This window comes from Sander vitreus, chromosome 8 (genome assembly GCF_031162955.1).
Source record: "Sander vitreus isolate 19-12246 chromosome 8, sanVit1, whole genome shotgun sequence".
Classification (NCBI taxonomy): domain Eukaryota; kingdom Metazoa; phylum Chordata; class Actinopteri; order Perciformes; family Percidae; genus Sander; species Sander vitreus.
In genome coordinates this window covers 23369122-23396240 of record NC_135862.1, presented here as the reverse complement: position 1 = coordinate 23396240, position 27119 = coordinate 23369122, and the positions used below count along the sequence as shown (strand labels likewise).

At 41.6% G+C, this 27119-nt stretch overlaps 1 protein-coding gene and 1 long non-coding RNA gene across 2 annotated transcripts in view; one reads left to right on the top strand and one right to left on the bottom strand.

The window, feature by feature from the left end:
* The window catches only part of abtb2b (ankyrin repeat and BTB (POZ) domain containing 2b), a 49483-nt gene extending 27436 nt beyond the window's left edge, over positions 1 to 22047 (top strand). Inside the window, exons 2-17 of the mRNA XM_078257534.1 lie at positions 4329 to 4478; positions 7659 to 7869; positions 13565 to 13717; positions 13876 to 14041; positions 14227 to 14316; positions 14445 to 14546; positions 14826 to 14922; positions 15726 to 15861; positions 16411 to 16682; positions 16774 to 16952; positions 17033 to 17138; positions 19120 to 19222; positions 19326 to 19413; positions 19604 to 19672; positions 20513 to 20626; positions 21646 to 22047. Of these exons, the coding sequence (XP_078113660.1) occupies positions 4329 to 4478; positions 7659 to 7869; positions 13565 to 13717; positions 13876 to 14041; positions 14227 to 14316; positions 14445 to 14546; positions 14826 to 14922; positions 15726 to 15861; positions 16411 to 16682; positions 16774 to 16952; positions 17033 to 17138; positions 19120 to 19222; positions 19326 to 19413; positions 19604 to 19672; positions 20513 to 20626; positions 21646 to 21879 (2270 nt within the window). The 3' untranslated portion in view covers positions 21880 to 22047. The remainder of the gene's footprint in view (positions 1 to 4328; positions 4479 to 7658; positions 7870 to 13564; positions 13718 to 13875; positions 14042 to 14226; positions 14317 to 14444; positions 14547 to 14825; positions 14923 to 15725; positions 15862 to 16410; positions 16683 to 16773; positions 16953 to 17032; positions 17139 to 19119; positions 19223 to 19325; positions 19414 to 19603; positions 19673 to 20512; positions 20627 to 21645) is intronic.
* A 710-nt stretch (positions 22048 to 22757) lies between these two features.
* LOC144522448 (uncharacterized) lies at positions 22758 to 26868 on the bottom strand. The gene is made up of 3 exons (XR_013502406.1): positions 26802 to 26868; positions 23619 to 23678; positions 22758 to 22962 (listed from the first exon to the last, which is right to left on the bottom strand). It is a non-coding gene; the product is annotated as an uncharacterized LOC144522448 (long non-coding RNA).
* Between the last annotated feature and the right edge of the window lie 251 nt (positions 26869 to 27119).

The following is a 27119-nucleotide window of genomic DNA, read 5'->3' as shown; positions in this document are numbered from 1 at the left end:
ACCCTACCCACACTAATAGGTGCTTTCCGACCGGAGGGGTTTTTGCAGTTCTTAGAACTAAACGTTCAACACTTTTTTCGTTGTGTTCCTCTGGCCTCACTAGCGTACTTTTTTAGCTCCTACTTCAGAGCAGGGTCTTTTCCCTTTTCCTAGGTGTACTTGATTGGTCGAACTTATAAGTCAACTCGGAAACTTGCAGACAGAGCAACAACGGGACATTTTTAAAAATTTTCACCGGCCAGTCATGCTCAGACACCTCGCTGTAAGCTGGAGGTCTCTCAGACCGCTCTCGTAAATAAGAGGCTTTTATTTCGCCGTTGACGGTGATGTCCATCATAAGATTAACGGGAACCTGACCTGGATTAACTGTCTTTTCGGAGTTAAACTCCACAAGCGTGTCCTGTGGCTCGCCGGCCATCACACACACACACACACACACACACACACACACACACACACACACACACACACACACACACACACACACACATACACACATACACGTCTACAGTGTAGTAGGCAGAGGCGGGGTCTGTTCCGAGTATAATAAAGCCCTGTCTGTGTTGAGCAAAACATTACGTGAATTACTACGAGAATGGACGTGCATTTAATATAGGAAAAGTGCACAAGTATTAGCATCATTTGTTGTTGTTGTATGTGGCGCTAAGGTCTAGTGACGATGCTATAAAGACCGTTGCCATGCTTGCGTCACTCCCTTACCCCTCCTACCAGTCCCTATGGCCACTTGGCCAGTGGGAATGCAAACGGAACATTTTTTTGGGGGGAGAGTAGTTCTTAGAACTGCTTAGAAGTGTACTTTTCCTCTAAAAAGTACAAGTACTATCCGGTCGGAAAGCACCTATTGAGACAGAATCGGAATGGCTCTCACACCTCAGCAGGCATGAGTCTCTCTGACATAAGTTGGAATCAAGCCATTTCTGAATGAGGTATTTACATTACATGTAACACCTACTACTCTGTCATGGAGGCCACCGTAGTTATGGTGGTCATAAAACTTGGTGTATACACAGCAAGGCAGTTGAGGAGAGTATACAGAGCATAGGAAAGTTAACACGATAATGTGAGAGGTCTCTTGAGAATGCAGCCATCGCTATGAAAAACCTCCCTTTATTTTTCTGTGGAAAGATAGTCCAAGGCCAAGAGATGAATGGGGAATAAAATGATTCACACACACAAGGTCAAATGTTAGAGCTCCAGATGCTTCACCCACATTTATTATGTGCTTATTGTCATTTTAAGGAATGATTAGCAAGCTGCAAATGCAAAGCTCGTGTGCGTGACAAGTGACACATGAAAGAAGTGCAAACATACTCTATATGCACAGACATGGGTGTTTCTTTGTGCTTGTGGGAGTGAACAGGGATGTGTTGAAGCTTGTGGACGGTTTGGTTGTCTGACGCACGTGTTCTTTGTAGCAGTGGTACTTTGCTAGAGGCAGCCATTTCCATTGTGTTGGAACAGGGAGTCAGCACATATTATACAAGTCAGATGGTGCAGAGAAAGTACGAGAGAGGGGTGAGAGAGAGACATGGAGTTTCACTTTTTGTATGAGACTAGATTCCCTTTGGCAGCATAACTCTGCTGGAGTGAACATATCCTTAATTCAATCAATATGTTTTTCATTTATGAAGCACTACTGTGGACTGAAGTGACTTTCTCTGTCTCTGCTAGACTTTGTTTTTAGGAAGTCAACATATCATGAGCCCTGTAACTCAAACTCATATGTCCCTCTTACTGTCTTTGTAGAGCAGTTGATGCACACAGCCTGCCATACAGACTGGGCAATGTTTACATCCAGCACATGTGATTTACTACTGTACCTGTCTCATAGATTACTTCTCCTTTTTATTGTTACTGCTGTGTGCATGACAAAGCAGTGTGTTTGTGCAACAAGGTGATCTATTAGACAGAGCCCACACGCTGGGACATAAACCCTGCAGTATAAAATGAGCAAATCCAGCTCGCAAGTTCACACAGACAACTCGGGTTGTGTTACCAAATTCATTCATAACACAAATCACTGCAATATACTGTATATCCAGCACCCGTTTTGCAATAAGGTGGTCCATTTAATATCAAAACAGTGATAAATATATAGCATTTCACAAGCTCCACCTCCACCCTTGCTTGTGGGAGATCTGGATAAGTTATTATTGTAACTCTCACATATCACCTCTGCTTAGCTTTGTGGTCACTTGCAGATGCCAAATATAGAACGTAACCTGAATTTAAAGGTAGTCAAAGTCTGGACATACCTTTGATGCATACCTTCTGGAAACTTGTTCCAGCTTTGAGCACAGTACTGTATGTGTTAATATCTCTAATATTAACAGTGCCAAAAGATAGGCAAGACAAGTATTTTCTGTGAAAAGGTTTATTGGTGAACCACTAGTTTGCCTGGATTTTTTTTTCAAAAACCTTTTTTTCATCTCCTCTTGTGTCATGGGGTGCTGAAAGGAGGAGATGTCAGAGTAATATTATGGGAATTCTTTTCAACTTCCATCTCAGATTCCAATGAGACGGCACCGCTTGCCGGAAGCACATGGGAATGTCATTTTAGGGATGGCAGCCCATCTTTTCCCTTTTGGGAGAGTAAGGGGAGTTTGAGATGAGGAGGCTTTTTTCCTCAGGCTTTGTAAATAAATCACAAACCTGCCCCGATCATCTTTCCTCTTTTCCATTTCTCTTTTCAATCCCCAACCATCACCCACTCATTTCCTTTGGCTTGGCAGATAGCTCTTTTCTGCCACTGAAGCCAAGATAAAGGTTAACCTTTGGGCAGCTAACCGTGTTCACCCAGATTGACTAGCTGCACAGTAGCTAACAGCATAGTCTGGTTCTTACACAACCACATATTGCTCCAGACAAAGCTAATGAGGGTGTGGGAGCTAAAAGCCAGCAGAGAGATAATAGGAGGCAGAAAACGGCAGTGTATGTTCTCTCCTTAACTGGAAAAGCAATAAAAGAGAGCAGGAGAACATCTTCGGGTTATATAAGAATGATGTTATCTCTTCACTGGCAATTAGTCTGACAACCAGCTGTCATGTAGAATACAAGAGCAAACCTGGTGTTTAAATGCTACATATCATAATATTTCTGTTATCTGATTTTATGAAGGGAGGTTTGACAGGTTTCCATATGTTCTCCTTAACATATGTTCTCCATGCATCCAGTTTGTCTAGCTGATTAGGTCTCCTGAGAGTCCATTCAAAGAGGAAATGCCACACGTGTCCTAGATCGAGTGTAGTTACACCCCAAGCCATGAAAGTAGATGGAGTACCCTGCAAAAGAAATGTACTGTAATCAGTGATTTCATCCTTCATATAGACCATGAAATCATATTATTATTATTATTATTATTATTATTATTATTATTATTATTATATATAGTGTAGTATAAACTGTTATTTTACTTAGTTTACATTTCTATTAAGTGTTAAAATGGACTCAGTAGTACTACTGTATTTAGAGCCTTTTAAAGTATTTACATCCAGAGGAACACTAAGTAAGAACAAACACCAAGTCTTCCAATCCAGAGCTGAGACTTAAAACTCATCCTTACGTGTGTGTGTGTGTGTGTGTGTGTGTGTGTGTGTGTGTGTGTGTGTGTGTGTGTGTGTGTGTGTGTGTGTGTGTGTGTGTGTGTGTAATAAAGGTCAGAGTAGGGTTTGTTAGGGTCCTGGGCTTCTGGTGGCCTTTGACCCTTTTAGCACTCTGTTGATTGATGACATCCTAAATATGAACCCACACCAAACCTTTATCTTACTGAGTGTTCCCATGTACTGCAGTCATATCAGCTTTAACTATCATCTACCTTTTTCATCCGAAGTCTGGAAATCATCTGCAGATATGATGAGTACGCATCATGCATGTACAGTATGCGTTGTGTATGTTGTAAAATGCCCATGATTTAAAGGGTAATAAATATCTGCGGTAACACTGAATTCTTAAGTCGATCTTAGTCTGTCTTGATATTCCTTACTGTGAGACCTCGGCCTGCTTCTGATGCAGTGTGCCTTTGTTTTGTTTGTATTTGCCTAATGTCCCTGTGGGCCTTGTTTATTTTCCTGAATGTGTTAGGAGCAAGGCTCACGTTCCCTTGTGTGTTTATTTGCCCTCAGCGGTGTGGGTTACATGTTACCAGGATTACAAATACACTATGTAAATACCACCAGCAACTGTTTCGGGACTTCTGCAGAAGCAGTGTAGATGGATAGTTGCTGAAGTTATGGAGGCTTGTTTGCGCTGCTCACAAACTTTTCATATTAATCATGAATGCCATTCTCTCTCTGTTTTTGTCTCCGTAGGTGTTTTGTCTCTCCCGGCCCATTTCAGTCCCTACACAGAGAACCAGCAGACGTCGGTGGACAGCAGGGAGGATGCCTATGCCCAGCTGGAGCTGAGGACGCTGGAACAGTCCCTGCTGGCAACCTGTGTGGGCAGCATTTCTGAACTCAGTGAGTACACGAAGTTCAGAATAGTGTGTGTGGTCCTGGATCTACTTAATATTAGCAGATTATGTGTTTAATCTGTTAAATTCCTCTGAGCTCTTTGAACAATCGTAAAAGAACAACAGTGGAGCTATAAAACATTCCTGTTATTACATACAAGTAAACATTCCAAGAAATGATAAACTAATTGTCATATGTTTTTAAAGACTTGACCATATTCTAAACACACCTTGGTCTTCCCATTCTGTTAACTGGCTCTCAAAGACAGGAAACCTTTCTTCTGCCAAAATGGCTGTTATTTCAGACAGCCAAGTGCCAAGCAGAGATAATAGTATGGCATTTTTCATCACTTTCTGTCTTGTGATAAACAAGCTTGTAATTTATTATTATTATTATTATAACAATGTTCAGTTCTATATATAAATTGGGTCAGGTTATATTAAAATGTCTCCTTACAATTCTGAGCCTTTACATAAGAATCTAGTCAGGGCTAGTGTAAATCTGTTGAGAGGTGACGGACCTCCCTTGGGACTTTTAAAAAGGATTGGATGGAATTTTTGAAATCTTGCCAGTTCTACATGACCATGTTTCATACGCATGGTTGGTAAACAGAGCAGCATGCAGACACACACAGTCACACTGTACTCTACTCACTGTACATATGGTTTGTTTAAACTGGAGGCTCTGCTGGAGTTGGCAGATGATGGAGAGCTGGAATCAGGTCATTAAAAAGTGAGAAAAAGACAGGAGTAGAAGGAAAGTGAAGGAATGGAGGTAAGGGAGGTATTGGGATTAAGTTTAAGGATGGAGTACATATTTGCTAAAGCATGGTTGTGTAGAAAGTTTGTGTGTGTGTGTGTGTGGGGGGGGTCAGGGGAAATTATGAAAAGGTAGAGAGGTGAAGAGTGAGGTTGTCAGTGCAGGGAGAGGAGGAGGGATGGAGAAGATTAGTGTTGGTGAGAGTGAGGACACGTTTCCTTCTCCGAATAAGCCAACACTCTGCCATTTGTTCCACCAGCACAAGGGCACGTTCATACGCCGTCGTCATTAGTGAGGCATTAAGAAAGTGTACACACACACTCAAACACAGACACACTCTTTCTCTCAGACTGCTCAGTGGTCTCTTTGTGCCACATCTCTCTGGTGGTGTGAAGCTGGGCTGTTCTGGGCAGGGCTGGCATCCTTCAGACTCATTTGCGCCTACACACACACACACACACACACACACACACACACACACACACACACACACACACACACACACACACACACACACACACACACACACACACATATACATGTGCTGCTCACAGATATGCATACACACAACAAAATCAGAGGGTTTGGCACTCTGATCTAAGCCCAAGGGACCAGACAGACACAGGGGCATCTGTGCTAAGCTACTCAGTCCTGGATCTCTAGACTGGACTTGGCCAGACACAGGAACACACAGCATACATAAACATGATGGATAATGGATGGCAGGGAACTGGACATTTCAGCTAAATGTCCAAAAAAGTGTAAGCAATAGACTGGCTTTGAAAGTTGTGTTCATACACATTTGAATGTTTCATTTTTTAGCTCCGTGGGGGTCTTTACCAGCTATGGGAAGCTATGAGTATTTGACCATCCAGTTAAGTAAGAGAAATATTAAAGATCAGAATTTGACTAACCCATATTAAATGAGCTTTGTGCTAAAGCCTGTAAAGCCAATTAGCAATCTGGGTTCAGACAAAGTTCAGATAAAAACTTGTGTAAACGTCTTTTGTACTGAATTGAATTTTATAGTTGACATCTTCTAATTATCTTATTCTTTGAAACATTTTATTATCTTGCAGCTTTTACCTAAGAGGCACATTTAGTCAATATGTATTAAAAAAGCAGGCACATCACAGTTTGTTGACTTCCAGGCTTCCACAAAGACTCCAATAGAAGATGTAATCTAAGAATGAAGCATTTCATATCCTTCTGACCCCTGGAGCTTAGTTTAGCCTCGGGGCACAATATGTGCTGGAAAGCCACGGAGAGGCTCTCCATCTTGGGCAAGAATTCCTAGGAGACCTCCTGGAGGGACTGCTGGTGGTGGTTAACACAAAGAAGGCCCTTCAGCTTGAAGTGGGGTCTGTTTTGGGAGGGCTACCCCAATCTAACCCCCCTCGAAGTACCCCAAACCCCTTAATATAGACACACACTCACACTGTTGGACTCCCCAGCCTTGGCCCCCGGGCAGCCTCCCACTCACTGTAATCTGGTTAGAAATTAACCCAGGGGTAATTATGCTAAATGAGCATTACACGATCCCAAGTTCAACCTGGCCTCCCTCTCTCAAGCTGACTCTCTCTGCCCCTCCTCCACATCCCAACTGATATTTTGTCTCCACCATGTTCCTGCTATGACACCCATGGTCACACACTTGGCTGCTACAAACTCTACTCCTGTAGCCCTTCGCCCTTTTCTGTGTTTTGTGCAAATATTAATGTCTACTTAGGTTAATAAAGTTTAATTACACTGTACATACAGTTATCTGAATTGGCCTTTATCCAAGTGCACATGTCTGTCCACTTAGCTCACAGTGTGGGCAGATGAATCCTCTGATAAACTGCATATTTCTTATATCTTTATCTCGGCACAGCAGAGTTTTCGAGAAGTCAAGACAATTCTTTTTTTTCACAATACTCCAGCACATATCTAAACTTCACTTTTATCATGTGACTGACACCCACCTTTCCAGGATGAGTGCAGTAATTGAAATGCGTCAATACAGAAACTGTTGAATGGTTCATTAGAGCCTGTGATCAGCTGTCTGTTAGCCCATTAACTCCTTCAATGATTAAAGACGAATGGCTGTTTAGACTGGCCGTCTGGCTGTGGTTACTGATAATGACACTGCTAATGGTAAATACCACTAGAGACATGGAGCGAGAGTAATGAGTAAAGGAGGTTTGAATGTAAGTGGTTTAGGAAAAGGGGAAATCCAGTTGGATTAGGAACCCACAGGGTTTTTACTGAGCAATGAGAACTCTTGTAATAGTTTTAGATTTGTAGGGCCCACATACTACTCCAGTGTTCTGTGATACCCTATTAAAGAATGTAATAAAATGAAATGAACAAGCTTCATGTATTTATTAGAACACATATCTCCTAAACCATCTTACTCCGATCTTTCTCTTATTTCCTTTGTTCCAGGTGACTTGGTGTCCCGTGCAATGCACCACATGCAGCGCCTAACCTCAGTGCGCCCAGGACTGAGCCCAGCCCGCCACGCCCGCCCCCAGCAGCCTGTGTCCTGGTCGCCAGACGCCCTCCACACCCTTTACTACTTCCTGCGCTGCCCACAAATGGAGTCCATGGAGAATCCCAACTTGGATCCCCCACGCATGGCACTCAGCAAGGAGAGGTGGGAGTCATGCATGGCCGGACAAGAGTGTTTTAGATGCTCTATAAAGTGTACCACAGGCAGTGAAATAACAGATCTAATCTTCAGCAGCGCTTTGTTTTCCATTTTTGTTTTGGATCCACCCTCAGAAAATGTGTTTCGTAGTGTTCTTGCTTCTCCTTTCTTGCATTTTATGCTTTCTTTTCCTGATTACATTACATCTGTAATTAGACAAGATTCAATTTGGTTCATGAGGTTGACAGAAATGTGATTAATGCCAGCACTCTACCCATTGCAAATACACCCCCCCCCCCCCCATCACAAATTAACAAGGAGGTTCTAATCAAGTGAACAGCTTTTTCACAGACCATTTCTTTCTTAGCCATTCCTATTTCGATTGCCCTCTGGTCATTGACGTGTTAGTAAATTACAGGTGAGCAAGAGACTCCAGGTGTTAATGTTAGTCTCATAAAGGGGTTAATTGCACCTTTAGAGTGTAAATTAGGCTGAAGACTGGTGATTTAAGGGATTTTCAAGAGGTGATAATGGTCTGTAATTCTGTTAGGGTCGCCTCAGATCTTCCTTGTGTTGCCTTTGTAGAACAATTATGGTAATGCTTGCCTTTTTGCAGTCCTAAGACTAGTGGTTGAAAATATTTGGACAGCCTGAATGCAATGTAGCATGTCAAATGTATATTATATATTCTTAATGTTTTGGTTTTAGCAGTATACCTGATAATTGTGAATATTTTTCTTTGCCGATTCTTGGCTTTATCTCAGGAAAAATTTCACGTTGTTGGGTTTCCACAGAAAGTAAGGAGTAACCCTGTCCTGAGTCATGTTTATTTTCCTCAAACATGCCATCAGTTAAAGTAAGAGTATTAGTTACAATTGTGTGAGAAAAGTACTTGCAGCCTGCCCACACATCTGTGCCCCGGTCTCACAGAAGAAAACACTCAGACGTGTGTGTGTGTGTGTGTGTGTGTGTGTGTTAAAAATGTCAGTGGAAGGTGCTCTTCTATGTGTAAAGGTTATTTACACTTTTCAAACGGATGTATGGGAGGACTGTCTAAAGGTAGCACTAAAGCATTCAAGTGGTATGCAGCTTCCACTAAAGTGTGGGTTGAGTTTTTGTGTGTTTTTCTCCTCCTCATTTAATGTTTGAACCTCTAGAAATTCACCTGTTTGTGATTGTAAGGTTATGGTGAGGGCACAACATCTGTGAGATGATCAGTTTTTGTGATGAAATCATCCAAATGTCTGACCTAAGCACACGTGTGTATGCACTCAGAGCCAGCTGGCTACTATACATTTAATAATGAACAGACACAGTTTGAGTGAGAAAAGGTGGGCTCCTCATTAACATCAAAGAGAACAGAACAGCAAATATACACCCCTCTTTTCCCTATCCTGGCTGTTTCTTCCAACTTGTCTGATGTTTTGAATGTTGGGTTTATATCAGTCTGGTTTGTGTGCAGGATGAAATGATTTAGCATCCTGTTATACTGTATACTTTGGAACATGTGCCACTTTCTGTTTTTCTTTCTAGACTAGATCTACTGGTTTGCTTACATGCTTCTCTGTGAGACTGTGTGTAGTTTCTGTAAATGTCAGCAGGCATGACAGACTCAGGTGGTAGAGTAGAGCAGCGCAAACCTGGTAGTGATTACAACGTAAGGGCCTGGTAATAGTACAGACTGCTCTCCTACAATGGGCCTCTCAATCTCTCTGGCTCACCCTCTATTGAAAGCTTTATAAAGTCTTTGGACGAAACCCAAAACCACCAAATCTGTGTGGGCTACATCATCAAACATTATAGGGAGCCTGATGAGAGCCTTATTGCAGAATCTTCGAGACTACAAGAGGTGCCCTTTTTGTCACCATCCTTTAAAACCTGGTGCTTAGTTGTAGTTGTTACCAATGATGTTGTATAGTGTTAGTGATTGTATGAGTATTAGACTGCATAAAGTGTAGGAGGCACTTTATGCAGTCTAACACCAGTGTATGTGTGTCTACCTACTAGTTCTTCATTTACACTCCTCTTTAAGCCACAGCATAGTAAAAGAACTTTGATTTGTGCAGAAAGTTATTAACAAATCTATTGTATTGGTAGAATCACTTGTCTCCCCACTCAAAACGAGCACTTCCAAACACTGCTGAACAGACCACCCCAACCCTTCTGCCTCCTTAAGCAGATGCAAGGGAGCCCTAATGGATAGATGTGTTACTGTGATAAGATGTAGCCAGTGGAGCTAACCACAGATACATCAGATATGGTTACACCCCCCCGCCCCCTTATGAAGCCTTAATGAGAGTAATCTGACTCTAGATCAGTGGTTAACCTTGATCCTCTGCAGCGCATGATGGGGTCTGCTTTAAGACCGGATTGAAGTTTCTTACACTGTGAACTCACTCACAGTGGTTTCGGATATAGGACACACTGAACATAATATGTGGCTAGTGTAGCATGTGTGATGTTCTCCTGGGGAGAAAAGCTTTTGCTTTTCATGTTGGACAGGGTAGAGTTCAAACACACCTGACCACAATTTGAGCTGACTATCATTTTATGACCAGCCAGGTGGTGGTGAGAACGGCGCCATGAATCGTTTATATTTGTGTGTGTGTGTGTGTGTGTTACATCCCGCTGTTCTCAGTGTGTAGCCTTAGCATGTCGGGTCAGTAGGCTAGCCAGAAGTGCTATCTAGTTTCAGTGTTAACAGGAGGCTCAGCTTTGATGTCGCACTGACTCTCGGACGAGGCTGAAGTTTGTGTTTCAGGCTGAGGGGCATAACCCAGACACAGGGGTCAGCTGGGAGGTGTATGGGGGGGGGCAATTCATGTTTTGAGGAAAAAAGGAGTTATGAATTATGGGATAGGGGCCAGAACTGCCTGGGTGAGGCTACAGCCATGCTCCATCTGTCTGCAGTTGTGGGCCACTGACAAAGGTGTATACATATATGATCTCACTTGATTTGTGCATGCACATGATACATTTGTGTGCATCAACACACACACACACACACACACACACACACACACACACACACACACACACACAGTGCGTTTCACTATCTTTGTGGGGACCCGTCATTGACATAATGCATTCCCTAGCCCCTTACCCTAACCTTAACCATCACAACTAAATGCCTAACCTTAACCCTTACCCTAACCCTAACCATAACCTAAGTCTAACCCTAATCCTAAAACCAAGTCTTAACCCTCAAACAGCCTTTTAAAGTTGTGGGGTCCGGTATTTTGGCCCCACAAAGCTGTCCCGACCCCACAAGTATACTGTATTCTCGGTTTTTGGACTCCACGAATATAGTTAAACAAGAACACACACACACACACACACACACACACACACACACACACACACACACACACACACACACACTCTAGTACAACATTAAAGGTTAATTGGTGTAAAACTTCAGCTCAAAGTATTTCATTGGAAAACCTGGCCATGAGAACCACCATGGTTATTTTGCAGAGACTAGAATATTTATGTTTTTTCATTACTCACTAAAACACAGGCCGTGAAAGGCTGATTGATAGAGTGGAGGGTGGGGAAAATCTCTCCGATGGATCAATAAGTGTTACGTGTTAAAAGCTTGATAGAGTTGATTGGAGCTGCTTTAGTTCTGGATTCAGTGCCGCATGCATGCCTGAAAGCAAGCATGCAGTAAAGTAGCTGGGTGGATGCCTTGTGGCATTCGGAAAGACAGACACATGCACAAATGCACACACAGAAAAAAACAGACTCAGACACAGTCCTATTTGTGGTGGGTGAAGCCGATTAAGAGGAGTATAACATTGATTCCCAAACCCACTGACCCTCCTCACCTCAGAAACAGGACTTTCTTATCACTCTACACCCTGCAGCACTATCACCCTGCCAAACACTCAAACCCTCCTTGTATGCACCTATCAGAACCATTTAGCATTCCCCTTCCACTCCTTCTCATCCCATCAGTCTCCTGTCTGCTTGTTAACCGTCACACCTGGGTGACAGCAGGGTCTGATCACTGACTAATAAAGTAGCAACATCAGACAGATCAGCTAGAAGATACAACAGACAGAAACAGGGGACAGCAGGGTATCTGCAGGTTCCTGAGATATACTGTAGATAATAATTAATGTGCGTAATTATAATGTCTGCAATGCAGTTATTAAAGGACAACTACGACTTGAGATTTATCATCATTTCTGCTTTAATCACAGTTGTATCCAACAACAACCATCCAGTTATGAAAAGCTTTCATTATCGATGTTAAAAAGTTCTTATACATATTTGTTTGTTAAATTCAGGTGCATATTACATTAAGTGAGGTATTAAAAAGTCTGACTTTCACTTTGTGAAACCTTCAGATAAAATGAAGATCCACTTTAGGAAAGTGACTTTACAATATACATTACATGGCACTGCAGGGGTCCCATTGCTCATTAACCGTAACAACAATCCCTGTAGCATGCACAATACAGAGCTATATGCTTGTATACTGCTCATGCTTTTGCCTTCATCTGTATTCATGATATGCATTGGAGTGTTTGTGTCTCCTCCGAACAAAGGTGAAGCCACTTCTAAGAATAACATCACAGCAGGAGAAAGGCTGCTTAGTATCTCGTGATAACACAGAAAAAGTGTTCAAACAATCATTAACACACTCTGAATGAGGCTCCATAGGATCAAACGCAAAGCAACAATAATGTGTCATTGTTCACTGGCACATATGGTGAGAGAAAGGCACATACAAGACGGGATTAATACCAGATAACCGGCTAGACGTGGCGTTGCAGATAGCCATATCACCAGTGTTTTCAATGGGGGTTTAGTTGAAAGATGAGGGCAATGAAGAAAGAAAGAAAAAGAGAACAATTAAATATTCCAGATGACTTTCAGAATGCCATGTTTAGAAATACCACAGCAGACTTAATGTTCTGCTCTCTTTTATTCCTCCACTGATGTTTACTCCACTGCTTCTCCAAGATTAATGTCATTTTCTCTTGTTCTCTCAGGCTCAGGTCAATCCTGTCTATCATTTCTATTTTTATCCTTTCCTTTCCTTTTTAGTTTCACTTGGTTCTCTCTTTCCTAGAAAGTATCTATAAACCATGCCAGAGTGCTGCACTTTTATTTATCTCCCTTAGGTAGTTCTTTCTGTTACAGCTGGTTTAAAAATAGGCTGTTTATTCCGAAGCCACTGCAGTATTTTGTCTATCAAACTACAGCACAAATGAAGTCACAGTTCTGTTTTCATCTCCCATCACATCTTACAGACAAAGAAAGCTGATGTGTAACTGCACCACCTGGAAACCAACATATAAACACTGATCAGTCATATTTTATACACACATCTGTTATTTGTGTGTGTGTGTGTGTGTGTGTGTGTGTGTGTGTGTGTGTGTGTGTGTGTGTGTGTGTGTGTGTGTGTGTGTGTGTGTGTGTGTGTGTGTGTGTGTGTGTGTGTGTGTGTGTGTGTGTGTGTGTGTGACTCACTGTGCACTGGTCAGGGTAAGAGGGGACGTACTGCCAGACATACATACGTCATCTGTTTGAAGACAGTTTCCCTATCAACATGACTGAATCACAAGTGAAGACATCCTCCACACAGATGTTGCCGTGTACTACTCCTACATTATAGTTGATAAAAAATGTTTTGTACCAAGCATATAAATGGACAGAAGTGCAGTTATGTATCTTTTCTATTTTACAGGCCATTCCTGTTGCTGCCACCTCTGATGGAGTGGATGAGAGTGGCCATAGTTCACGCTGAGCATCGCAAGAGTCTATTGGTGGACAGTGATGATGTCAGACAGACTGCCAGGCTACTCCTTCCAGGACTGGACTGTGAACCAAGACAGCTGAAGTAAATAAGAACACACACATACACTCTCAATGGTTGTTGCTGCTAGATTTCTAGACTGGATCTAGTCACATTAGACTCCAGCACCTCTTCTCAGACTCGGTTGGTTACCTCTCACAGAGTATTATCTTACTCTTTCTTTGTGTCTCTGTCTCCGTCAGGCCTGAATGTTGCTTTAGCTCCTTCAAGCGTCTGGACTCCAAAGCCGCCACAGACAAGTTCCACCTAGACTTGGGTTTTCGGATGCTCAACTGTGGACGCACAGATCTCATTGGCCAAGCCATCCATCTGCTGGGGCCAGATGGGGTCAACAGCATGGATGACCAGGTACTGAACACCTGTCTCTTTGTGTATACCGGTATAAATGTGTTTAATGTATGATGTGTGTTTAAATTAATATTGCAAAATTATACTTATGTACTCATACTCAGAGATAATTTTTTAGCAGCACTTCATGTATTTGTTTCTCCTCTTTCATTTGTCCATTGCACTCCTTTCTGTTCGTCACTCAGGGGATGACACCTCTGATGTATGCCTGTGCAGCTGGAGACGAGGCCTTAGTCCAGATGTTGATCGATGCCGGGGCTAACCTTGACGTGGCGGTAAATAGGCTTCAACAATTTAAACATATGGACACATTTATTAAAGTGCTGCATGGTATGTAAACTTCTCCACTTGAGAGTATTATCTTCATCTTGGTTTGTAACACCGATTTGTCCCGTGCGTTCAGGTTCCACCATGCTCCCCAAAGCACCCCTCTGTGCATCCTGATAGTCGACAATGGGCAGCCTTCACCTTTGCTGTGCTGCATGGACACATCTCCGTAGTGCAGGTTGGAAACATACACACACATGTAGTTTCCACCACCATATAGCTAGTGTAAGAACCCCAAATTTGACATGCTGCATGAGTAGTGTACTTTTTACTCGAGGGGAAATGTCCTGCTATACAGGCACAATAAATGCAGGTTGTTCTACATACCCCTGAGCTAACTGCGGATAGTTATACTTTCAAAAGTTGACTGACAAATGTGAGGTCAGAGGTCAGGCCATAAATGAGTTACAGGATGTTAAACATTGCACAGTGTAACAGATGTGGTGTGTATCTCCAGCTCCTGTTGGATGCAGGGGCCAACGTGGAGGGGGCCGCAGTCCGCAATGGACAGGAAAGTACAGCAGACACTCCACTGCAGCTGGCTTCAGCAGCAGGTGGGCAAACAGACGCAAGCACACACACAGCACACAGCACACAGAACAACACAATGATGATGTTAGAGCATTGTCTGACTTACAGAAGGTCTGTGTTCTGATTTATGGCAGCTAAATTACTACTTACTACTAAATTATACAGGCAGAAAGTCTGGAAGGGAGACATGAAGAGATGAATGAATTAGAGCCGCTTTCTGCAAATCAACTAATAATACCTCTCACAGTTATCAGTCACCAATACAGTAGTGGGCTAGTTTTTCAAAAGACCACCAACAGTAGCACTGGATTGATTTGTGAATGACACATTGGCTGGAGAAACGGGGAAATGAGAGGGTAAATAAAGGCAAAGTGAGTGCTGCCTGTGGTTGTTTAGAAGCCTCTGGGCAGCATTCCTCTGCGGGATCATCTAAAACCCAAACAGCTGTAGTAAAAGAGACATGTTTTACATAGCAGCAATGAAAGTGTTTAAATAGGGCCTAATATGAATGTGTTTGCTTGTTTGAAAATGCAAAATATGTTTGTTGCAGCAGTAAGTGCAATAAAGCCAGAAAGAAGACATGTAGAGTATAACTGCACTAATGAATTATAAAATAAGCAATAAAAACACAAACAATCAAATGAAGCCATAAACAATGTTAAGTTGTGGGTTGATATGTTAACTATTCAAAAATACAAAGTGAGCATGAATAGATTACTTAAAGTATGGTTATGGTAGATAGTTATGGTTGGTAATGTTAAAATATCTCATTTAAATGTGTTGAGGATGTTTATGTGTATGTAATTGACTGTTATGTGCTTCCCAGGAAACTATGAGATGGTGAGTTTGCTCCTGGCACGAGGCGCAGACCCCTTATCGAAGACCCATGATGGAAATGCCCTTACGTCATCCCTCTATGAAGACATGAACTGCTTCAGTCATGCTGCCGCACATGGACACAGGTATGTGTCTCTCAGTCTGATCAGAAAATGGCATGTTGTCAACAGATGCTGCTGGGAGCTTCTAACAAACTGCTTTTCGCCTTTTAACTGCAGAGAGGAAAGTAACGCTGAAATAACGCTAACTATGTCAGCACTCTATCATACTTAACCCGAGTCTGCATTTGAGCTTCGAGGATTGATTTATCTCTTTTATCATGTGGTGAAATGGAAAACCTTGAAAGGTTCAAGTGTATATATAAAAAAAAAAAGAAAAGAAAAAAAAAAAGCAAATTCAGGGCCTCCTTATATTCAGAGTCCATCTGTCTCTAAACACCAACTGGTAGCGTAAACCTCTCCACCTGTTCACTGTGTGTATGTGTGAACACAATGCAGACTCAACACTTCACATTCCACAGTGAGGGTGACAGATTATGAAATCAGAGAGGAGGGTACAGGGTCACAAAAAAATCGATGTACACGTTTCAGTTTGGACATATATTAATGTTTTCATGTTTTTCTGCTTCCTCGTCTTCTTTCTTCCCCACTTCTTCCTCCCATTTATCTTGTCAGGAACGTGCTGAGAAAGCTACTGACTCAGCCCCAGCAAGTCAAAGAGGATGTCCTGTCTCTGGAGGAGATCTTAGCTGAGGGGGTGGAGGGTGAGGAGGCCGGGATCTGCCCTTTCCTCCCTCTCTCCCCCACCCCTTCCTCTGGCCATGGGGCCCTGCCAGAGGTGGGCATAGCAAGGCTCTGCAAGGCCAGGATGAAGGCTCTGCAAGAGGCCAGCTACTACAGCGCTGAGCATGGCTACCTGGACGTCACCATGGAGCTGCGAGCTTTGGGTACCTATCACATGTCAAAGAGGATTTGCTTACTTTTCAAATTGTGATTTGCCTTGAAAACCAAACAAAAAATGTTCCCCTTTGGACCTAGGTGTACCATGGAAACTACACGTGTGGCTGGAATCTCTGCGTTGTGCCCAGCAGCAGTCCAGGGCCGGGGTCGCCCTCTCACTCCTCAGAGAGTTCACCACCATCAAAGAAGAGGACTACTGCGAGGAGCTGGTCACCGTAGGCCTGCCCCTGATGTTCACTATCTTACGTAGCACCAAGGTGTGTGCTTGTCTTCCTCTTCATGTTGTCAGCAAGAGTTTAGATGTGTGATATAATGCCTATCTTTCTCTTGCCTCCAGAATGATGCCATTATACAGCAGTTGGCAACTATTTTCAGTCACTGTTTTGGCCCCGCACCTCTTCCAGCCATCCCTGGGATGAAGGCAACTCTTTCAGCACAGTTGGGTAAGGAAACCATGATCCTTCAATGTATATGAAGACACATAGCTCAGTGTTTGGAGTGAGTGGACGACGAAGATGGCGTTATGTTGAAATTTTTACTAATTTTGACTAATCTGCCGATTTATTTTCTTGATAAATTGATCAATAATATATTATAAAAAAGTGAAAAATTCCCACCCATCACAATTTCCTAAAACATAGCCAGTTTACTATCACATAAGACAAATACAAGCAGCAATTTCTCACAATTGAGAAGCTGGAACGAGGCAATGTTTTGTTTTGTTTTTTTTGCAATTGATTTTCAAAATAGTTGCAGCTTAATTTTCTGTTGATCAACTACTAATCAACTAATCATTTCAGCTCTAGAGGATTGTACTAAATAATACTGAGAGGAGGTTGCGTAATGCAAACACTTGTCAACAAGTCCCCGGATAGAATCATTGACCAAAGACGTGAGATAAGCCCTGTACATACTTACATGATCCAGTTACCAGTTTTAAATAGAGGTTTTGTTTACACCAAAATAAATTGCTTTGGGCTCTCAATACCTACACACATTTGGAGGTGGTGTCTTGACCAAGGTTTAGTAGGGGTATAAAGACTGTGGGTGACTGTGTTGTCTTTTGATCAGCTCAGAGAGAGGTACAATCGTCCGCAGAATAACCTTTTTAGGTATTTGCAAAGACGCAGTTTCATTCTTTCCAGACGCCTGACTCCAGGAAACTTATTAGCAGGTTTTACAAGGCGCTGTCAATTTCAACCAGTGACTGTACGGTTCATGTCAGATCTCTCTGGGAAGTGGATTTTGGGGAGACTATCTTGGACGATGTGTGGGATGGGGTTTAGTCAGGCCCTGCAGGTTGCTTATTTACCAACAAAGTCAGGAATATGCAGTTTAGGGTCATACACACAAATCACATCGGTGAAACGCAATAAGTTTAACCCATTGCTCTCGAAATTTTGTAATAAATGTAAGATTTCTGAAGGTACATATTTCCACTGTATATTTGAATGCCCCTTTATTAATGACTTCTGGGTCAAAATATGTAAGGAAATTGATGTTATAGTCAAGAAAAAAACTAGCTCTTACTCCTGTCAGCTGTAGTCTGTACTCCTCCAAACTAAAGCTGCTGCAGGTGCTTCTCTTTAATGCAAGGAGATGCACTCTTCTTCTGTGGATCTCGGACGCTGTTCCCACGATTTCACAATGGGCTCGGAATGTGTTCGAACTTCTCCCATTAGAAGCTACTAGCTCAGAGACATGCCTTTTGGCTTTTTCGAAATCTGGGACTATATTGGGGAGGATGGTGCACGGACCCTTCGGAGTGGCCTCTATGGTTTAGCATGGTCTGAGATCTCAAAGTACATTTCCAGATAACACACAATGGCTTAAGTAACCCATTTTGACCGATTACGTTGAGTATGCCTCAACTGTGCAAACCTTCTGAGGTTTGGTTGTTTTTTTGTTTGATAGATTATTCATTTTCGGCCTTTATTTTTGATAGGACAAGCTGAAGACATGAAAGGGGAGAGAGAGGGGGAATGACATGCAGCAAAGGGCCGCAGGTCAGAGCCGAACCCGGGCCTGCTGCGTCGAGGAGTAAACCTCTATATATGGACGCCCGCTGTACCAACTGAGCTATCCGGGCGCCCTCTTAGTTGTTTTTTAAGGGGTTGCGGGTGGGCTCAAAGGAGGGCTTTATTCTTTACTCCGTGGCTGTCTTACTTTATGTTGTATGTGCCCCTTGGAAATTCAATAAAGATATGTTCAAAAAAACAAAACAAATGGTGAGCTCGAGACACCTTTGAGATGCATACTGATGCCAGGTGTGAGGATCTAGGCAATCACGGAACACTTGCATACAAGACACTGTCTGAATGTGTGCTGGTATGATGGTGGACCAGTGTTCAGACGGCCTACTTGTCACTAAAAAGCTGTCCTGTGAATGGAGTTGTAAGGCGGTGCTGATATGTTTTCCTACAGACCCTCATTTCCTGAATAACCAGGAGATGTCAGATGTGACATTTGTGGTGGAGGGGAAACCGTTCTACGGCCACAGAGTCCTGCTGATCACAGCTTCTGACAGGTGAGTGCAGACAGCTTCACACTGGACAGAAAGATACATTACAGACAATGGCCATTAAAAAAAATCCTCAAGTGTTTTGACGAAGATATTTGTTTTCTTTTAGATTCAAGTCTCTGCTGGCGTGCTCTGGACCAGATGGAAGCCCCAACAAGGACATTGAGATTAGTGACATCAAGTACAACATTTTCCAGGTAACAAATCTACTCTTTATTTCCAAAAATACTTCCCTAAGTAGTTCTTTATTTCAGTGTGACACAATGAATCAAGATTGATGAAAAAGGAATTGGAGACAGACATATCGCATATTACAAAATGCATACATCATTTAGTTCAACTACGGTAGCGACTTTTTCCTTCATGAGACCTTTGACCCCTCTGCAGATGATGATGTCATACCTGTACTGTGGAGGAACAGAGTCGCTGAAAACCGTTGTCCCTGACTTGCTGGAGGTGAGAACCACTAAATGGATACACACCATCTATCTGTGTAGTTGTGTGAAACATACTTCTTAGAAATGCCAGGGGTTATTAGTTATACATGTTCTCAGGATTAAATGGTCACATTAGTTACAACTCTGCTGACAATGAAGACAGCACAATTCACTTGCTTCAACAATACCATAAAAGCATACAAAATAATTAAAAACGTAATGACTTTTAGTGTTAAGAAATAAGATTGGCACAGCAGAGTGCATGTTTTGGATAAGATTGTAATGAATGAGTATGAAACAAGTGTGTACACGGGACACACAACAGTTACTTCCTGCCTAGCACTGCCTCTCCACATGCACCTATACAATGTTTTTTTCTGCAATGTACTATTCAGTGACACCTCTTGGATTTGAGTTAAGCCATGTAAATGCAGTGTATACATACATACTGCTTTTTAAAAGAAATGTTAATTTAGTGATCACGCAAATCCCTGGTTAAAACATTACATTTATTACTAAAAACAAAAGGTGAACACACCACGATTACAATGCTCTATTGCATCGTTAAACTGCTTGCATACACAGCGACACTATTTGCTGTAGGTCAAAGTGGATAAAAGCAGTAAAATGCAGCGAATGTTTGACAAATTGTATAATTTCATCCTTCACCTTCTTCTCCAGATATGTGGTTTAGATCATTTGGCTATACTGGAGACTTCTCTATCAGTATAAATGTTTCTCTATGTCTTAACAAATAGCCCAAACTAACTGAATTGTCCTTTACTTCTGTATCCAAGTGTTGGCTGTATTGCTGTTACTGAATGAAATATAATACATTTGCTTGTGATTTCTCCTGCAGTTGTTGTCAGCTGCTAGTCTCTTCCAGCTGGGGGTGCTACAAAGACACTGTGAACGCATCTGCTCTAAGCTCATCAACCTGGATAATGCAGTCAGCATCTACAAGACAGCCAAGGTAACACACACACACGCACTGAGAAGCCGGGATCATATTGTACCGATATGTCAACTTTCAGAATAGTAAGCTTTATTATATAGTAGACATGTGCTCTATATGCCTCTGTAACTCAAGGAAGGAGAATGTTTCATGTTAAAAATGAAACAAGATCATGCATGAATACAAACTATCTATCTATATATCTAGAGATATATAGATATCTCTAGATAGATCGATCTATCTATATATAGATCTATCGATATCTCTATCTATCTATCTATAGATAGATAGAGAGATATATATATATAGAGATATATATAGATAGATAGAGATATATATATATCTCTATCTATATAGAGATATATATATATATATATCTCTATCTATAGTGAGAGGATTCTAATTTCACACTGGGAAAGCCAGTTTACTGCACAAAAGACACCATGTTACATGTAAACACTGAAAAGCAGTTTTCTTGACACTCAGCTATACTTTTATTAAAGTGCTCATATTATGTTTTTTGGCTTTCCCCCTTTCCTTTATTGTTATATATCTTTTTGTGCACGTTTATAGGTTTACAAAGTGAAAAAGCCCAAAGTCCACCCCAAAGGGACTTACCATCTCCAACAGAAAACACTGTTCACAAACTGCTCCAAACAGCTCTATTGTAGTCCAGCCTTTACTTCTGGGACAAACGTGCGTCACTTTGTAACACAAGTTATAATGCTCGCCTAGCTGCTAGTACGGCACTCCCTCATGCTCTGCAACTGACTAGCTAGCAGTACTTACTGCGCATGTGCGACTCCCAACAAAGATGGAACAGAAGTGAGATGTCTCACTCTGTAGCTAAAACAGAGAGATCAACACACAGGGTGAAAGGTGCAGCCATGTGCAGTACAACAAATATATGGTGTTTTCTGAAAATTAAACCACATAAACCTATTCTGGTAAAATCTCTAAATACAATTATGAACCTGAAAATTAGCATAATATGAGCACTTTAAGGCAAAAAAAATGACTTTTTCCTCTTTTCTCAGGCCCATGGTTCAGTGGAGCTGAGCTCATTCTGTGAAGGTTACTTCTTGCAGCAGATGCCTGCTCTACTGGAGAGAGAGGGCTTCAGGAGCCTGCTGTTGGGACCCGCCGCGGCCCGACAATCGAACAACTCCACTTCTATGCTGGTTCACTGCCGGGGAGAATTGCCTCTGGAGGAGCTGGAGGCCACCCTGGCTCAACGGCTGCGCTCTCTCTGCGTCACCTCCCGAGTCTGAAGACAACGGGACAGTTGCTGAGGAGAGAAGACCAAAATAAAATGTGGCAGTTGAAGCGAATGTTTCATCTTATCACTGATACAGGATCAGCAACATCTGATCCTATCTCTGATAACAAGCAACTCCCACAGTGCTTTGACACTGGAACACAGATCAGTGAGTTATTTGGCAGCACCCCATCTTGGCATTAATTGCATTGTACAGTATGTTTATTGGACAATGGGACGCTTTTTCTCCAAGGCTCGGGAAGCTTAAATGGAGAAGCAACAGATGAATGCAACAGGTGGGAACTCTGAATTATGAAACACTGCTGCCCTCTACTGGACAAAACTGGCAAAATAAATAATTGCTTTGGAGGATTGGGATCAACGGTAACCTCCTGGTTCTGACTGAAGCTATGTGAAGGGACAATAGACTGAGTCAAGTGAGGCAGCCATGCTGGACTTTTGGCTTTGTCCTGCTCTAACTAATAATGCAGAGTGGGAGGACGTAGATAGACTCAGTGCCTCCAGCATTGACGTAAGCTTTGGATTAACAAATGTACTTTTTATGTAACTGTATGTTTTTATTTTTTAAAAGTATTACTGGAGAAACAAAACACTTACTGCAGAGTGGGATGGACATTTTCTATTTATAGAGAAGAAAAAAAAGATGTGAGAGTATTTAACGGGGTGTTCCCTTTTTAATTGAAGCAAATTAATATTATTGATGAAAAAGTTGCTTTTGTGTAGCTGTTGTTTTTCCAGGTACACTTTAACAGTTAATTAAGCTTACGTATGCTGAGGTTTAATGCTTCTACAGTTAAAGCAGCGGAGTCCAACATTGGATTTGGAATAGATAAAGTCTGTTTAAAATGCTGAATATTGTAATAAACCTGGTCAACAAGCTTTGTCATTTTCACTGGTACACACTATTCCAAACATTTCACTGCCAACTGTTATGTGGGTTCGTGTCGACTTACCTGAAATCCAAGACACTACACCTGAAGTATCCAAAGAGCACCTGTATGTGATCACCACGGAGACCCAGCAGCCCTTCTCCCCCATTGTATCCAGGACAACTCAGACTTGCAAATGCACAAACCTACAACATGAAAGTCATTACAAGTGCAAATAGTCATAGTATAGACACCAAATGAAGTACGTTGAAAAGAGTCAGCATAGTGAAAAAAAGTCTTAAAAGTTAGAGTTGTCAAAGCATAGTAAAGTATGTCGAAAAAAGTGATAAAAATGTCCAAGTATAGTATATCAAAAAATTCATAGTATAGTATGTTGAAAAAAAGTCATGAAAAAGACAATACAGTATGGTAAAAAAAGTCATAGTATATTGTGTCGAAGAGTCATAGTATAGTAAGATGAAAAAAGAGATAAAAATTCATAGTATAGCATGTCGAAAATAGTCATAATATAGTATATCGAATAAAGCGGTAAAAAAAAATCATAGTATAGTATGTTGAAAAAAGTAATTAAAAAGTCATAGTATGGTATGTCAAAAAAAGTGATAAAGTCATAGTATGTATCAAAAAAGTCGTATAGTATAATAAAGTCATGAAAAAGAAATTGTAGATTTTGACAATTCTATTGCTAAAGTGCCTGACTGTGCACTCGCCCCAAATGGCCAAATATGGCTCCCCGTTGAATTTTAAACTGAACACAGAATGAGAGCCATAACATGGGTGAGAAAGATGTGGGAAGTTACAGCTGATAATGTGTGATACTGTATGGTGAACATCTATTTACTTTAGCTTTCTTTATCTCCTTGATCTTCTTATCTTGGTATCCTCCTTTCTTCCATCTTGCCTAAACAGGGATTAAAGAATTAGGGTGAGATTTGAAAATTACTGTAACAGTACTATACATAGATTTATTTGTGGAGGCTTGCCAGCATTGACCACCAGGTATTTATTTATTTAGATTTACAGCAGAAATTAAACTTAAAATACATAATTAATTACAGACTGAGTGCAATTGTCTGGAGGGAGAAACACTTATAAATAGAGCAGGTAGCCTATATCTTATTTCTGAATTTGTTCAATTCCCTGTCCATTTATTTTTATGTGGAAAGCGAGAATGGAAATATTCTCTCTCAGAATGGTAATGTTAAAGGGGTGATAGAATGATTATATAGGGTATTTCACACTGTTCCTTAAGGTCTCCTAATAGGGTATGTAACATTGGTTGGGCTGAAAATTGCCCGAATGCTATTTTATTAGGCCCTTAACTACCCTGTGAATATGGCTCTATTTGGAACAAGAGCTTTTCTTCCAAATATGGTATGCTCATGAATATTTAGATGAGCTGCACGCTGATTGGTTTGAGCGAACCCCATAGAAACACATTGGAGACGAGACAGCAGGTGTCATATTTCAGACACCGCAAAGTTATACGTTGTTTGTCGGGCTATTTCGTTATTAAATTCACTTCTGAGACTTTTTTTAAGCGAGAAATCAACTATATAAAGCTCAAATACGGGCTATTTTACGAAAATTTATGGCTAATTGCAAATTTGGTAAGACGTGTCAGACTTTAGGAGCTCCACACAGTCTGACGAGAAAACGGCAACCTCCATACCCAGTTAAAGTCATCGTTTCTCGGTTACTGGACTACCGGGGCTCAGGGCTCCGCTGAGCTGGCTGCTGGCATAACTAGAGTATATTTACAGTTTGAATTTCGTCACGCCACTTATATAACATCTACCCCAAGGTCTTACAAAGCTAACAATGGTGTCCGATTTCAATTTAATGTATTTTTGTGAACATTAGCTAGGGATTTTGTTAGCTGCTACTGTCCCTTCAATCCTATGGGTAAAGATCGCGGCTAGCTGCAGGCCCTGGAGCTCCATCAGGGCCTCGGCATTTTGTAGTCCAGTAACCCAGAAACGGTGACTTTGCGCGGGTATGGAGCGCCGCAGTCGGACAAAATTCCAATTAGCCATCAATTTTTGTAAAACGGCCCATATTTGACCTCTACGTAGTGGGTTTCTCGGCATAAAAAAAGTCTCAGAAGTGAATTTAGTAATTAAATAGCGGACCTCTGGAGATCTGCCTGCCCTAGCTAGATTCAGAAGACTAAGCTGACCTCAGGTCAGTGGTGTAGCCTATGCAAATGTTGGGGCGTGACAAAGACTAGGAGTTGAGAAGTTGATGTCAACTTTTAGCTTTGTTGAGATTCGCCCGTTTTCAGCGGCAGTTTCAAAATGTGAGATTTGCATAGTAAAGGGGTATCAATGGGATTTTGAGCTTCTATGTATGTCCTATTTACCCACCGAACTGTCGTTATTCAACTATGACAAGGTAAAATCGGTTTTGCATTCTATCATCCCTTTAAGTTGGACACACTGAATCATGAGTTCAAATTAAGATGTTGTGGTCCACAAAGCAGACGCTCCGTTTAATGTCATGTTGTAACTTGTTACACTTTTAAATCTTAAATGTAAAATGTTAATTACAACGTGTGGTTCACTGTTCATAAAGTAGAACCAACTTAAAGTTAGTCAGCTGAGATAGCTTATGTAAACTTTAGGCATAACCTAGGTGGTAACGTTAAACAGCAGGTTAGTTAACAGTAATGTTAACTACCTAGCGTTAGGAACAATGGAACGTTATAACTGCTTTCCGACCGGATAGTACTTGTACTTTTTAGAGGAAAAGTACACTTCTAAGCAGTTTTAAGAACTACTCTCCCCCAAAATCTTTTTTTCGTTTGCATTCCCACTGGCCAAGTGGCCATAGGGACTGGTAGGAGGGGTAAGGGAGTGACGCAAGCACAGCAACGGTCTTTGCCGGTGAGCCGCAGGACACGCTTGTGGAGTTTAACTCCGAAAAGACAGGTTCCCGTTAATCTTATGATGGACGTGTGTTGTGATATTTAAACAAACGAACCGTCAACGGCGAAATAAAAGCCTTTTATTTACGAGAGCGGTCTGAGAGACCTCCAGCTTACCGCGAGGTGTCTGAGCATGACTGGCCGAGCGACGAGCTAGAGGCCGGGGCAGGCGCTTGCTGGCTGTCGCCTCACTTCATGGAGGTTCTCAACTCCGAAAACTTTGAAGCAAATTGTCAATACGTCATAAATTTTCGCAAGACTGCCTATATTCGAAATCTAAACAGTTAATTTCTCGCCTAAAACGTTGTCAGAAGTGATTTTAATGATGAATAAGATGGTGAAAATTGTTAAAAATGTCCCGTTGTTGCTCTGTCTGCAAGTTTCCGAGTTGGCAGTGGGCGGGACTTATATATATCGACCAATCAAGTACACCTAGGAAAAGGGAAAAGACCCTGCTCTGAGGTAGGAGTTAAAAAGTACGCTAGTGAGGCCAGAGGAACTTAAAAATCCCCAAATTTTTCCTGTCGGAACACGACGAAAAAAGTGTTCTAGGAACGTTTAGTTCTAAGAACTGCAAAAACCCCTCCGGTCGGAAAGCCCCTAACGTTTCTTTAATTACTAGTATTAGTACCCAGCTAATTAAGCTAACCTGCTAAACTGTCTTCTACTAACATTACGTTACTTAGCAAGTTAACGTTACTAAGCTAACTGCCACCTGTCTTTGTCAGGTCCGTGTTTGCACAAGGAAATAGGAACATGTAAACATAGTAAACATGGAACGTTGACGTTAGCTACTAAATTAACTTAGTCAACTGACAAATATAATGTAGTTAACTGTTATATATTTAGCTAGCTAGCTAACATTACGATTGGTGCAAGGTTCACATTCAAGGCTAACATTACGCTAAGGACAGTCTTAATGTAACGTTAGCTAGCTAACGCCAGACACTTTGATAAGGCACATAAACGGAAAATGCTAACGTTATCCCTGCTGACATTTTAAAATTGTGAAAGGTAAGCAAGTGTTATCTTAACTCGTGTCCAGTTGATATCTCGTGAGGAAACTGCATGTAAATAAAAAGAAAAGTATTACTTTACCTGAAAGCTGAATGTGAATCATCTTGGAAAAGTCCATTGACTACTGCGTTACGTTATTATCCACACTGTCTCTGCGTCGAGACGAGTTTGACGTTAGCACAGCCCCCCATGAAGTCAAACAATATCATTGGTCAAGATCATCTCAGCCGGCATGATTCACCCAATGATTGTGCAACATTCAATTATTTGAATCTGCGCGCACTTTCTTGATATCTGAAGCACATAGACTAAAGAGACAATTTCTGTTTACATGTCTGTTTTTTCAACCATTTTAAGGTCTTACATCGCTTCACGCCCAGATTATCAATGTTCACGTTG